Genomic DNA, 15646 nt, shown 5'->3' with positions numbered 1-15646 from the left:
TCTCTATACCTCAAGAGTTTTCTGAGAGCTACAGAAATTGTTTCGTACATAAGATTTCCTGTTATACATATTTTTCAGGAATTTCTTCTGTTTTCTGCATAAAGTGCATGATTATGGAAAAGCCTGACCCTCTGAACTGTCTCTGAACATCAGTGATGAATGCAGGGACACAGGGAAAGTCATATGCCTGCCCAGAGCTGGCTGAGCACCCAGCAGCTCTCGCCTGGGAGCACACACAGCCGAGTCTGTACAGAAACCCAGACAAAAGGCCTTTCCCTCTGCTGTTGGTTAGCTGTCACATACATCTACATTCCTCATCATCACATATTTGAAACCTGACTAGAGATAACCTTTTGACATTATCTACAATTAGGGTATTCTTCCAAACCAGCTGGTTTACATTTTGTGGATTACAAACCTGCTTAGATTTAAACAGAAAGAACTGCTGAAGAAAGTTTGGAATCTCTCATTTCCAACTAGTCAATAAGGGCATAGAGAAGCTATTTTCAAACAAACTTGTATTGTCCAAGTTCTTTGTTTGTTGTTCAGCTTTTTAAAAGGAAAAAGTATTTTGCCCATTGGCAGGAAGGTCAGAAGACCATTCACAAAATTTTACTTTGTTCACTAATGTCATCAAAACTAAGAATTAAAAGACAAGCTGTACATGGAAAAATACATGGAAGCTGAAGAAAACGGCCTTCTCCCATGAGTTTCTGCATTCTTCAGACCACAGCTCTAGCACTTTTAAATTAAAACTGTATTTATTTATTTATTTTTAGCATCTTAAGATGCATTAGATCTATCTCTGGCAACAAGTCTGGGATAGTTCAGACCTAAGCAGCCATGTAAACTAGCATGCAAAACAACTAGGTGGGAATGGTGACTTGGTATATACAAATCCCTAACTTTCTCAGACTCAGCATTTGTTTTAAGAGCATTTGTTTCTGGTTACAACTTCATTTGTGAAATGCATATGACAAATTTGCAAAAAAAATGTATACAAAGAGTGAAGTATTCCTGTGAGTATATCAATAGCGAAGTTAATTGCAACCAGAGCTAAGTTAGAACAATGTCTTGGGATTTCACAGCATTGACTACAACAGAACTCATAAAGTTTTCTAAAACCTTCTCTACAACTCTAAAAGCTATTTCACTGTAACTTGCTAACATTTGTTTGCCTCCCTGAATCTTACCTGCAGATGAAAAAGCAAAAGAGTGAAAAAAGCTGACATGAAAACCAGGTAAACATCTGCAGAAAACAAGCCAAATCCAAAGATGTCTTTCAGCAAGTAAGAAGGGAACAGCAGAAGCAACCAAATAGCAAACTCAATCCCCTTGGTTTAACAGCCAGGGCATACAGGATGCCCACAGATATTTAACCTTTGAGCTGAACTGCTCCCTCTACCACACAAGCAAAGTAGGAGAGACATCCAAGCACGTGGAGTGAACAGCCTGGGAAAATCAGAGCTTTGAACCACCGCTCACCGCTGCTTTGCATCCTTGATCCTTTTCTTGACATCAGCCTCCCGACGCATGGTTATTGCAGAGTTTTGGACTTGACGTAGCGTCACCTGCAAACAGGCATCGCATAGTAAAACTGCTGCTATGAAATTAATGAAATTAACTCACTTCTATGATTTTTCCCCCTTCAGGATCTCAGAAACGGGAGAGTGACCATCAGCATGCCTTTAGATTTAGGGCAGCACTTGCTGCTGGGTTGTTTAAGCAGCTACACAGTTGCTTGGAAGAAAATGTATAAATGTAATTAAACATCTAAGGTAACTGAAAACAGAGGGTAATGGAGGCACAGGGAAACAGCCAGGGTACTTGGATACTGTTGTTTCCATTAGATGCCAAGAGGAAGTACAGTGATTTTAAGCTGGTGTCACTTGCTGACCCACCTGGCATCCCCACAAGCCCACCTCCCACCCAGCAGAGGGCTGGGTCTCAGCCTTGCCCCTGTCAAGAGCCACAGACCCACTAGGAGGAAGCAAACAGCCCCTCTCCAAAAGCCCCTGCCCAAATGCTTCGGAGCTAGCTCCACAGGGAGGGAAGGGGAACAGCTGAAAAGCACCCAATTTTACTTCTGTTCAAATACCTCACGTTGCCCTGGCCTCTTCTGCAGAGGCTGACAGAAAACAAAGTGCCTGGGGGCTGGGGGTTGCCTTCCCGCTCCGGATATATTGGAGGTTGTGGGCAGGGGAACTTCAGCACGCTTTCCACGTGGGTGGAAACCACATGTAGATGTTGAAGCACATCCAGTGGTGATGAGACTACAGAGCTGCCTGAACACTGCTGGCAACTCAGCACCGACTGAAGTCGCGACCTGCTTAACCTACACACCAGGTGCTACCACTGGGTGCTGACCAGCCAGCACTGCTCCAAAGCCAGCAGTGCTCCAAAGCCAGTGCTGCTCCAAAGCTGCCACTCTGAACCGTCCCTCAGTGCCTAAAATGTGATGTGCTGCCAAAGCACAAGGCTCACCCTGGACTCCCGCGTGAGATCCCCTCCTAGGCGCAGCTCAAGGGCACGGGCTTTACTCTCCGCCTCACGAGCCTTCTCCTCCGCTGAAACACACAGGAAAAAGGATGATGTCAACCATTCAGTACAGACAGCGTACCATAAGGCATTCACCTGAGGAGACTGATTTCCAGAAAGCCTTTGCTGGACTGACATGTACAAGAATACAAAGTAACACAAAAAGGTACAAAATAAAACCTTAGATATGAGAGGGCACCACCAACGTGCCTTCTTAAACTTGCTTAGAGGTCGCAGTCAACATCGGCATAATAGCAGGGCTAAACTCTGCAAAAGCATGTTTAAAGGAAGGATCCATGAGGAAGTTAGCGAGGAACTGGAAAGAGTAAGGATGCAAGTGGCCCTGCCTGCTCTGCCCAGAAGCATGAGGCAGAGAAAGGCTCTCACAAAACAAAGACTGAGTTCAGGCTTGAAACAAAGTTACAAAGAGATAATTTTTTTGCAGAGATGAAGGGAAAGGACTACTCTCAGAAATGCTTTTATCTTTGATAATTGCTAAATTTTACCTGGAAAAAGACATATCTGTGCTACAGACAAAATAGGACGCACTGTTCTGAAAACCTACCACTACACCTGATCTTTGCGTGCACAAAGTTTACCACTTAGAAGAAACTCCCCTTTTTGCTTCTCTCCCAGACTACCAACAAGACTGCCTGGCAACAGGTACACATCACCCGTGTATTGCTTAAGATTCATTCAATAAACTTCATTTTCAGTGAGGAGATCCCTTCCTAAAATTGAGACACAATGTGCTTTGGTAAATTAGCACCATGTACCTTGCATCTGCATGCTCTCCATCCAAAAGCACATTGGCTACAACCCTCTCACATTCCCTTTCAGGTCAGAAGCCTGTTTTGCTCACAGCTATACAAGAATCAGTTGAGTGAGTAATCTTCCTCCATCCTACAGGCTCTGAGGTCCATGGGGGTTAATGTGGACTGGCAAGTAATGCCCTGCTTGGGCAGGGAAAGCCAGAGCTGCAGCTGCCACCTGCAAGCACCCGACTTGGGCACGTGTGCTGTGAATGCAGCACTGGCCTTGCTGTAATGCTCCCTGTGCTCGCTTCCGAGCACGGAAATTTCTGAAAGAGGATGCAGCGACACCACAGCCTTTATGAACTGTAGAGATTTCTCACAGAAATAGACTGGTATAAGTAAAGTATGAACGGAAATGTTTACGTGCAAGATGAATAGAAGAAATGATAAAGCACGGGTTAAAAGACTGGCATGTGCTGACAGGCACAGACACGATTTGGAAATACAACTGGTACGTGCTGAGGGATGGTGTGGCTCACACCAAAGCCAGCAGCAGGCCTGCACGCCCGTAGTGAGAGGGCAGCAGCGCAGTTGCAGCAAACCCTATGAGCCATCTCCCTCCCTGCTCTCCCAACAGGGAGACAAACTGTGGCTGTGAGACACCCAAAACAAGGAAATACAACAGTGGAGGAGAGACCTTGCCCAAGATTTATGGAAGATGAGGTAAGCTAGAAGATGACAGGACAGCAATTGGCTCCTAGAGATTACCAAGCGCCTCTCCAAAAAGCAGCACTCAGTTGCCAGCCAGAAGGAATCTAGATGCTGTAGCCAGTGTTTGATAACTGGCATCCACTGTCCTCCATTACTTGTGGAAACGCATGTTTTTGGTGTGTGCAGGTATGGGAATGCAAACGGGCACAGTCAACTTACTTAGACCATTACAATAAAAATCACCTTTCCTTTCTATGCAGTGTTACATTTGAGTTTTGTTCCACTAATTCCCACAGAAGCACGCTCTGAGGTTCACAGCAGCTTACCAAGCAAGCCACAGCAGAACTGCACTGTGCGACCGACTTCATTATCAAGAGACAGCTTGGCTAAATGTGAAAACACAGGAGTTTGGACACTGGTTAAAACACTTGGTCCATTTAAATTAACACTTGTAAAGTAGAAGCTGGTGGGCTAAATGCAACCGTGTCTAGAGGGAAGAACACAGCAGTGACCTGCAAGGGCACAAGTCAAACCCTCTTCCACTAACACAATGACAACTGAGAAGGCATGGCTGACAGGGAACGATTCAGTTACGAGTTTGAGGGTTGAGGCCCTAGTGGGCAAAAATGCATGCCCTTTACTATGCATAAGCAAGATGATGAGCATACAACAGCTAGAATCCGCATTCACATCCTCCCAGGGGACAGCAAGCACGGCATACCCATGGTACTGCCAAGCAAGTCACTGGACACACTAAAATACTCCAAACTAATACCAGTGCAGAACACAGCTGTTAATGACTTTCATATTGGGCACCCACATAACTCCTCACCTTTTCTGTTTGTTTGCTTTTCAAACTTTGTAAGAGGATTTCTTGAAACTAGGCAATGGCAATACCGAGATGCCTCGGTGCAGTATTCAGTCTTGGTTCAGAAATACACAGAAAGCAGCTGATGGTCTTTCACAGCTACCTTGCCCAGGAATGGTACATTTTTCCCAGGTTCATCCACTCACTTAGGGATCTGGATGCTACACCTTATCGCATGAGGCAGGAAGTCAGTTCCCAGGGAATGAAGAGTGGCTTTTCCTCATCTTAAATATATGTATGTCTTCACTCCTGAACCACGGCTCTTTTTGGATATGCCAAAGCCATGTCACCAATAGTCATAGCTGCCCATACGTCTTTTTTTGTTTTTTTTTTTCCCCTCCCCCTGCCCCCAGCTGTTTATTGGTTATCATAAGTTTTGGTTCAACAAGCTCATAAGCTACTTCCAGAGACTCATCAATCAATGATGGATTCCAACACATCCCTGGCAGGCAGCCACGGCATACTGGAACTGCAGTTAGCTCAGCTGAGATCCACCATTTCTTGCAACGCACCCCTAGTTTTAAAAGAGAAAACTGCACATCATTGCCTGGTGAAGATCTCTCCTAAGATTGGTGTGCATCCTCAAGTGAAAACATATGCTGGAGATGACGAGAAATTAATCTTTTCTATCAACAGCAGAACAAGAGAACTTGGGTGTTACAGATTAAATTCATTTTCCTAGAAGCAAAGAAATGAGAGCTGTGCCATTGAAGCTGAGGTTAACGCTACAAGAATGTTTTAGTCCTGGAGGCTTCATGTGACTGAATCTTGCAGAGAATAGTCTGAGGTCTGCCATGAGTTTTCTCCACCACATTCAAAGCCCTTTGCTTAGCACCCACTTCACCACCAGAGGCAGTGGGCTAGCTTCGGTGATGAGTTTACGTTTCCGTGCCAATGATATCTGTTCTTAGCACTGGGACACCAAACGGCAGTATTCTTCAGGGTCAAGACACTAAAGCTCACCATGAAGGCCTCATGGACTGCTGCAAGAAAGAAGCCTCTCTAAATCATGCTATTTGCACCTTTTTGAAGGCAATGCAAGTGTGTGCTGAACATCTGCCTTGGCTATAGGACTGTGCTGGTTTTGGTTGGGATAGAGTTAATTTTCTTCATAGTAGCTACTATGGGGCTATGTTTTGGATTTGTGCTGACAGTGTTGATAACACAGGGATGTTTTCATTACTGCTGAGCAGTGCTTACACAGAGTCAAGGCCTTCTCTGCTCCTCACCCCACCCCACCAGCGAGCAGGCTGGGGGTGCACAAGAAGTTGGGAGGGGACACAGCTGGGACAGCTGACCCCAGCTGACCAAAGGGATATTCCATACCATATGATGTCATGCTCAGCATATAAAGCTGGGGGAAGAAGAAGGAAGGGGAGGATGTTCGGAGTGATGGTGTTTGTTAAGTAACCGTTACGCCTGATGCAGCCCTGCTTTCCTGGAGATGGCTGAACACCTGCCCGCTGATGGGAAGGAGTGAATGAATTCTTTATTTTGCTTTGCTTGCACACACGGCTTTTGCTTTACTTATTAAACTATCTTTATCTCAACCCACGATTTTTCTCACTTTTACTCTTCCGATACTCTCCCTCATCGCACAGGGCAGGAGTGAGTGAGCGGCTATGTGGGGCTTAGTTGCCGGCTGAGGTTAAACCATGACAAGGACTCAATCTAAAAAATAAATTAATCTATGAGGACTGAGGCACAGCATAAAATCTACTTAAACTTCATAGTTTCAAGTCTGTCTTGTTAGGTTGTACTTTATAAAGGAGGAATAGGGAACATAGCAATTTACACAATTTCATTTTGCTGCTTTGCTTTGGGCAGGGTCAAAATCACGCTGCCCTTAATGACTCTGCACAGGCCAAACGTGGCACCGTCTCTTGCATATCTGACCTGCACACACACACACACACGTGCCTAGAGCAACTGTTACACAGGCAGAGAGGACACATGCCTCTGACTTATGAAGCTGATTTATGAAACCTACCAGAAGATATAGGTCAACGTGTCTTACAACTTCCAAGACTTCTCCTTCACTATGGCATTCCTCCATCAGGGGTTAGGGAGACTGCTTTATATGTTAAATTTGTGCAAAATTTAACGAAGTTATATGCTATATTTATATGCTTACGTAATTTCTATATGCTGAACATCCAATAATGTCAAATTGGATTTCTCCTGAGGACTCCAGGACTTAATAGGAAGGGAAGACTAGATGGACAAAAGGTATGTCTTGAAGGGAAAAAAAAACCCAAGAAACAAACTAGGACTCCCTTGTACACCCAGATCAATCACTTTACATCAAGTGACAGAATAAAAATATATTTTTTGAACAACTGCCTCAACAGGGAAGGAGTAGGAGAACAGAACCAAAAGCTAATGATATGCAAAAGGTGAGAGCAGAACTGCAGGATAACAGGGCGGCAACTTAGCCAGGCTTCAGATGGATCAAGGGCAGGTAGCTGCGACTCCAAGGGTTAATCTGTACATGTATTCCCCAGAGGAAGCAGTCTCAGGGAACAATGTATGTTCCTTCCATTGCATGGAAGTAAGTCTGGGTCATCTGTAATAACTAATTTCCTGAGCAACCATAATGATCACAGAAGCAAGCAATTTCAGGTCATATCCAGCAAGGCAGCCTCTTTCAGTCCTTTCCCTCACTACAGCAAAATCAGGATGCATGCATACCCCAAAGACTCACCTATCCTTGCCATGTGCTCCGCTTTCTTCACCTCTTGCTCTGCACGGGTCTTGAAACGGTTTGAAGTATATTTGTACATCCTGTGATGATCAAAACTTATTAATCAGCAAACTCAGCAGTAACGTCAAACCAAGATTTCATCACTGTATGAGAGAATAAGGTCTCCACATGCTATTCTACTTTTCTCAATAAATTCAATAAATGGAGAAGGAGGTTTACAAATCGGGAACTGGGCATTTTTGGATGCAGCTAGACAAAAAACTTTTTAAGTCTGAGATGCTTTAGTAGTAACTGCAACCACGATACCTGCTTTCTGCATTAGCTGGTGGGGGCGAAATATATCTGTATTCTTGGACGAAATCCCAAGGTTTAGAGGAATAACTTCTTCAGAAGCAGAAAGGAGGAGTGAATATATACATAGAAAGCTTCTCAAAACCCTCCCATTACAGATAAATAACCCTTCCTTTCTCCTGCAAACAGCTGTCCACAGGTGCAGTCTGACAGTGCCCATCTCCATGCAGGGTTAGCTCAAAGCCTCTAAGTGGCAGAGCAACTCTCTGAATAGAGCTTCAAGTTTCAGCTCTGAAGTTTCAGGACACTTCTGTATGCTACACACCTAACTCACAACCTTGTAAATTGTGCTTGAGTTGCAGTGGCTTGTTTCACCTTTCCTAAAGCATAACATGCCAAATGCAGATCACAATCTGACTACTGCAGAGTGAAAGAGGCAGGCGTGTATAAGAGGCAGAAGCTCATGAGTGTGCATCACCTCTGTGCAGAGGCATGTAATTGGTCAAGAGGAGATGACACCAAGGATGATCAGAGCTTGCAGGAACTCAAACCACCTTAAGACAAAAGGTTTTGGATGTATCGAGAAGAAAATCCCATCCCAAATAACTTTTTATGAAAAAATAAACCTCTCCCGCATCTAGCCAAAGAAAAAGCCACTAGAAATGCTGTTTTTACAGAGAGGCAAGCACTCGTAAGGACATAAGGCTTGATTGCCCAACTTATTAATGTAGGAGGACCCACATTTAGATCCCAGTGAGAGACAAGATTCCCCCAAATGGCACATAATCTATCAGGATCCATAAGGAATCACCTTGCACAGATGAAAACTTTCATTTAGATATGTTTCTGTGGATAAGCACACATGGATGTCGATACTGATGTCGGAAATAGTCTCGCCAACAGAAATCCCTTGTTCCCAAATCCTGGAAATACGCACCACAAGCACAGTCCACTTAAATACATTTCTGCGTTTACTAAACTCATTTTCTGCTATTCATAAGGATCTCCTCGCTGAGGAGAAAGCAGGCAGGTAGGTGCTAACTCTTCCAGAAATCACCCAATAACCATGTTAGGAGATGCAGAGTCAGGTTTTTGGTGGCGCCATCTCCTCAAATCTACTTAAGGGCAATTAAAGCTACCTGGGGCCGAGAGAAAGACATTCTGAAAACCAGACTGCTTTCAACATGTTGGCATAATTAAATTACCTCATCCACATCCCGCCTGATTTTCCTGAGGCAAAAAAGAGAAGCAGGGTGAAGCTGAATTATCTCAACACACCCAGCTCATCAGGCAGGGCAGTACCTGAAGGGGACCTTACAGACAGCACCCCCTTTGCAACAGGATGCAGTGCGAGCAATTGCAGGGTGTCCCAGATAGGCACCGTGAGCCACCACCGTGCCCACCCTCCTGTTTCACTTTCTTTTCCAACACCAAATGACTTCAGTCACAGCCAGAAAAGCCCCTATTCAAGTGGTCTGGTACAGCATATCTAGCAAAGACATATGGAAACAGTCAGGCAAGAATTCTGCAGGATGCGATAGTAAAACACACTCTGCCAGCTTCAAGACATTCATTACGACTGCCCTGGAGTGCCCTCGTGAAGGGACATCCTTGCACATGGCCTGGCTACTTCTATCTGCACAGTCCACGCTGCTAAACAAACTCAAACAGTTACTGCAGGAGAGAACAGATGGAAGCAATCCTTCAGGAGACACAAGCCATCCCCAGGGAGGCTGGTACTGTGGTTTCACACCTGCAAACACTGGTGAAGGATCTGCACAAAACCAGCCTGCCCCTGCCACCAGGACGTTACAGGCTCCAGAAAGGTATGGAGAAGCCTCTACCCACAGAAACACATGGCTTCCAGAAAGGGCAGATGACAAAAGCAAAACAAGTGCCCTGATCAGAAGACAAGCTGTTATTCCTGATGAACAGTGGAACAGCTGTAAAACCTCAGTTTTCAGTAAAGGCACTTAAATACCCTAAAGCCCACAATGGATTTCCATTCTTTGTTCTCTAACACCAACACTGCAGACAAACCACTGCACAAGCTTTTCCTGCAGAGATGAAGGCAATCTGACTTACAGCCCTACTGTAGGAGGGGAGCCACCACCTCCTGAAGGCAATCCTCCTGAGCAGATCTTGAAAGCAGACCAGAAGGCAGAGGCACAAGCTGATGGCTGTACCTACCATGTCCAACATAAGGCATGAAAGCGTCACTTCAAACAAAAAGACACCTGGCCCAAAGTTCACCAAGAAGTATGTAAAAAGACTGCAATCAGGAGTCATTTGTCAGCTCACCACCAGGTAATGACCTGGCCTTTGCATGTCACACTGGTTTGTAACAGACTTTCTTATAAAACTAACGATATGGATGCACAGAGGTGTCTCCATACTGACAGATGAATGGCATTCACTTACAGTAGTTCACTGGCCTTTATCAGGAGGATATGAATAAAATTAACACCTGTTTAGGCTCAGGCATCATGACACTTCCCCAAAGACTAGCAAAGAGCCCTTAAGTACGTACCACACACAGCACACCATCTACTTGGGCTGTAAGACAGGAGAACCTTCACTGCCTGTTACCCATCCCTTTGCTGGACCAGGAAAGTTCAACAGTTATCTGGCCCAGGCTACTGAGGCTCTGCAAAAAACAGCTATCCTAAAGAGCTGAGCATCACTGCTGCATCAACTGTCCTTGAAAGGAACACCTTAATGGTGGTACACTTCCCCTGTGCACACCCATACAAATTGGATTCCCTGTACAAGTGCAGGGGAGTAGTATTAACCTTCAGAGCACTCAAAGTCCAGTAGCTAAATAGGGATGCATGAGCTCTGGCTCCAACTCTAAAAGGAAAATCCAGGGCATAAGCAACCCTTTCCAGCAGGTTCAGGGAGAAAAAAGAAAAAAAAAAACCATCTATAGCTGTAAAAGCAGAGTAACTCCACTCTCAGAATGGACTGATTTAGTGGTTTTCCCTCAGGAAAGAGATACCTAGGGCAGACTAAGCTCTGCTCAGCTGTCTGAAGGTAAAAGATTGAGTCTTCACATGCTGTCCAGGGCACAGTGTGGGCACCTATCCCAAGGGCTGTGCGGGCTCCCAGAATCCATGGTGAAAGCTTCGATGGCTCGTCCTGATAGCCACACAGCTTCTAGAGCCCAAAGGAGTCTGAGACCAGAAGGAAGCAGTCTAGACACTCTCCAGAAAGACCCAGTAAGGCTACAATAATTGCCCAAGTCCAAGAAGATCTACACTGTGCTCTACAGGAGGGCCTTGTTTGCACAGTCTTTACTACTCTGCTGCAGGAGTGGGGATTTTAAATGTCAATGTCTTTACAGTGTTGGGGAATTTTTATTGGCCTGCCACCATAAGCAGATCTACAAGGAGTCTGCAAAGATGCGGCACAGGCAGATTTGTCAGATACACCTGCATCAGCACTGATCCCGTGAGCGTCAGCATGGGGCACCCTAGCCCAGCGTTGGATTCTTCCCCCAGCACCAGCTCCGTTTACCACAATTGGCCCCTGAGCACTTGGCATTACATGATTGTTATGAGAAAATACTGCAGCATTTCTTATCTCATCAGGCCTTCTTGCCCTCCATGCCAGATCATTCCTTGGTCATGAATTACCATTGCTGAGCTGTTACAATTTCCTTCCCCTTCTACTCCTGCAACTATTCCCCAAAACCAATGAAAAGCAGATACAGAATTGGTGATAGGGACCCAGAAAAGCTGCTGCCTAAATTGTCTAAAAACACAGTCTCTTTTCAACAGAAAACAGTCCTATGGTATAGGACAAAATTCTCATATCCCTCCCCAGGCATCAACTACTGACCACTTGAAAAAGAAGATACTGAGGCAGATGAACATCTGGGGTGACCTGGTCCATGGTATATTATCATGACAATGCTATCACCGTCCCATAGCGATAGCATCCTGTCTTTGAGTCTCGCAGTAAGCTGGTCTCTGATGAGATAAAAATCTGTGCCCTCCTCCTCTGCTTTCTCTCCACAGTACTTTTTGTTCGACTGTGGCACAAGAAGCAGCAGCATATGGCACTCACATGTAGGTAAAAAGCAGTCAGAAAATCAGGATTTACAGCAGCAAGTCAAGCTGCACCTACCGACTGGCTTGGTCAACAAGGGGAGAGCAGTGCATGACTCCCTTGACTTCGGTCAAGTTTCTGATACTGTTTCACACGTTTTCATTTAAGAAGCTGAGGAAGTACGAGCTTGACAGACAGACCATGCTCTAAGTTGAAAACTGGCCAGGCTCTTAAGCAGCAATCAGTGGCATGACATCGGATTGCAGTTAGTAAAAGTACCTGACGGGTTGATAGCAGGCCCATACTATTGAAACACTACTGCAATCCAAAATGCTATATTGAAAAAATCCACAAATAGTCTATAAAATTGCTACTATTTTATTAAGACAAATCATGTTAAGGTATCTAGAATGCAGCCTGTGTGCTCCCAGGGACAGAAGAACACTATCGCCTCAAGCAGACTTAAATACATGTTTTCCTTTCCCCTCCCATCCTTACAACCTTTTCCAGTCCCTGTTAAGCCAACTGGCAGCACATGCCTCAGCTCTCTTTCAAATTTTTTGTTTAAGGGAATTTAAAAGGAAGATAGGGAGAGGTATTTCCCAATCTCTCTTCAAACCTAGATCAGCTACGTATAGAAGTTCATTTTCAAAGCAACTGTTTCAGAGTGTTCAGTCTAGTTTCTTTTCAGTAATAATTCTAACACCCACTATATGTATTTCCTTGTCCTACTTAAAAAAAAAAACAAAACACAGTTACTCAACAGTTTTGTAGGGATATGGCATTTTGAACAACTAGTATCTTCATTTCTTTGTTTGCTCTGACAGGGAGCCAAACTGCACAAATTACTCATGTGATTTTTCAAAGGCATTAGATTTTCCACTATCTCCCTCTTTTTCCATGATGTCAATACCACATCCCATTCTCTTACAATCTGTTTCTGTGGCTTTAACATGGAATTATGCAGGATACACCTGGAGACCAAAATGCTAAACCTCTTCTGTAAGGAAACTCCAAAAGGTCCCACATGTCTGCAGACTTTGGGTCCAACGCTTACCTTGGCTTGTACAGGCAGCATGAAAGTCGTTTGGTTTGTACTTTGTGTCCATTTATGAAGATCCTCATTCTGGGATCAATATAAAGCACAGCAGCATAGGCACGGAAGGAGCGGCGCTCAGGCTTTCTGCAAGAGAGGGATGCTTACAGAGACTGAGCAGTTTCTTCAGCATTTCCTTGTATTCTAAGCACCTATGGCAGGATTCACACCTCCTGCAACTGCAACTGTTGCCGTCTCAGATCATAGCCATCTACTTCAAAACATGCCAAACAGACAACCTTCAGCAAGAAAGCTAGGTAAAAGAAAAGGCCTTTCTATTTTAATAGAATATTAATATGCAGCTACATTAAGTGAGGCTTTTCTTTTAATTTTTTTCTACCTATGTCTTCTACAGAGATTTTCTATTGAGCTGTACATTTTAAATACTGTTACAAAACACTGATGCCTATATTACTGTAGTATGAAAAGGATGTTTAGAATACAGCTGGATAATAAAGGTCAAACTTATAAACTGGACCATTTAACACTAAGTGTGTGCCTCACTTGCTAGTCCTTTCTCTTACCCTTCGGTTAGTCAGGAGTATGCTCTGACAGAAATTGCACTGATCACACAGAAGTGTTATCATAAGGTCAGGAAGAAGAAGCAGCTCCTTCCAGTGATCAGTGGTAATCATGAAAGCTTACCAGCAGGTATTAAAGAAACTGAGAAGCATATTATATCCCTGGAGGTCCCCAGGGAGTTTGCTGCACCTGTGTAGTCAATAACATCAAGCTAACACATATAGAAATAGCTAGGTTTACAGTGTTTGAAACTGTTTCTACAGGAAATTCAAGCACTTCAGGGAAGAAGTGTGTAATCTCATAAAAAGGGTAAAGCTAGCTAGGTGTGCCCATAGAAACTCTGGGATTTAATGAAGCATTTGGCTCAGTCCAGCTCAGTTTTCCCTTTTCAGGCTACAAGTGAACAACTCAGCAAACACTCAGCTCTCCCTGAACAGGGCCCTCTGTTCCTCCAGCTGCCCTTTGAGCATATACTTCTTCTTCCTCTGCAGGGAAGTCCAGGAGCTGTCCCTGCTCCCAGAAAGACGTGGTCATACGCCCCAACCTGCACCCACATGTACCATTCACTCGTGGCGGCTGACCTGTGCAGCGCATCATGTTTTGCCAGAGTTCATTTAATAACGAAACTGAATATCAGTTTGAGAGCAGCACAGACTCACGACCAGCTGTCATTCTGACGAAAACATCTTTGATGAGTGTAGAAAATTAAACCTATAGCTTAGGGCTCCTTGGTTTTAAAATGCCTAAAGAAGAGCACCGAGTTTGCTGCTTTGACTAAGCTGAGACAAGCAAATGCAGGCATTCACACCAAACACACAACCATAACACCTGCGGGCCATTTACACACAAACTCCAAACTGCTAAAGAACAAACTAAAGATCTTCTAAATTCTCCAATTCACCATAGAAAGAGAAGTTTCTAAACATCACATGCACATAGTCTATAGCCAAACCCTACACGTAATTTGATCAGAGCCCAAGGGCCTGTAACACCCAGAACTTACGTTCCCTCTGGGGGTGTTTCTGCCATCTGAATGTCTCGGGGGTCAGAAGTCACATCCAGCTCTGGCTCTCCATTATCCATTAGTTTGAGGTTAAAGATGATCACCAGGGTGCCTGAGCAAGTAACAAGCTGATCAGGTGAATCCCAGCGAAACCCCAAATACTTTGCCCATGACCGGCACCGTCCATACGTACCTTTCTCACCATGGATCTTATTAAACTGCTCCATCACTTCCTGTTCTGATTTGAAAGGGGAATACTTGTAAATTAGCTCTGTCTCAATAGCAAACTTCTCCATGTTGTCAGTCACAGGCTCCCGGCTTCGTGCATTCCAGGTGGGCAGGGGAACAATGACCTGCAAATTGTATCGTACCAAGAGTGACTCAGGCTCACCCACTCCAGTCAGCCTCTTCTGCAGATCACGGCTGAGTGACTTACCCCTTCCAACAGCCCCCTAAGTCACTGCAAGAGTCCTTCCTAGCTTTTCAGTCGTTTGCACATCTGTCAAATGCTCAAGGACCCCTCTTTGCCAGCTCCTGAGTTGCCTTTGTACAATATCTAGTCTTAGACCAAACCATTCCCAAGTAACCTGTATGGTACTGGCTACTCACACACTCAATGCCTTTTTTCCCCTCCTCTTGTAGCAGCTTTCATAACACTAAAAAACCACCCAAACTTTGCTTCTTTAAAAATGTCAACTTTTGTGCTTAACTTCTCTCTTGAACTCAAACATCCTTCACTCATATCTATCCCAATCTCACTCTTCATTATTTTCATAGGATTCCAGCAAGGTTATTGGTGTCATCTGCCATTTAGAACAAAAACACAGATAGAATTGTAGACTGCAGCTGCCTATTAAAGACAGCGAATCCCATCCTCACTTTAGAATTCAGGTCAAGCCAAAATTTCTGGCTCCAGCGCCGCTGTGGGAACTACATCACTGTTCCCAACTTGCTTCAGCCATCAGCTGGCCACTAGCAAGCACTGTTCCCTTAACAGCTTCTTTGTAGAGCCTCCTTCACTATCACAATAGAAAATGTTTTCTTAGATATTATCCCAGTGCAAATTTAAAACTTTACATTATCGGCCTTGCCTGGAAAATAGTTGTGC

At 44.5% G+C, this 15646-nt stretch overlaps 1 protein-coding gene across 1 annotated transcript in view; it reads right to left on the bottom strand.

The window, feature by feature from the left end:
• MORC2 (MORC family CW-type zinc finger 2) overlaps window positions 1-15646 on the bottom strand; it is a gene marked incomplete at its 5' end in the record, with an annotated part of 50670 nt that overhangs the window by 18592 nt on the left and 16432 nt on the right. The window contains 6 exons of the mRNA XM_082325475.1: window positions 1486-1571; window positions 2485-2567; window positions 7577-7656; window positions 12975-13100; window positions 14539-14650; window positions 14732-14891. Coding sequence (XP_082181601.1) covers window positions 1486-1571; window positions 2485-2567; window positions 7577-7656; window positions 12975-13100; window positions 14539-14650; window positions 14732-14891 — 647 coding nt within the window. The remainder of the gene's footprint in view (window positions 1-1485; window positions 1572-2484; window positions 2568-7576; window positions 7657-12974; window positions 13101-14538; window positions 14651-14731; window positions 14892-15646) is intronic.

Source organism: Platalea leucorodia (genome assembly GCF_965183815.1).
Source record: "Platalea leucorodia genome assembly, chromosome: 12".
NCBI lineage: Eukaryota > Metazoa > Chordata > Aves > Pelecaniformes > Threskiornithidae > Platalea > Platalea leucorodia.
This window is presented reverse-complemented; position numbering and strand designations above follow the sequence as displayed.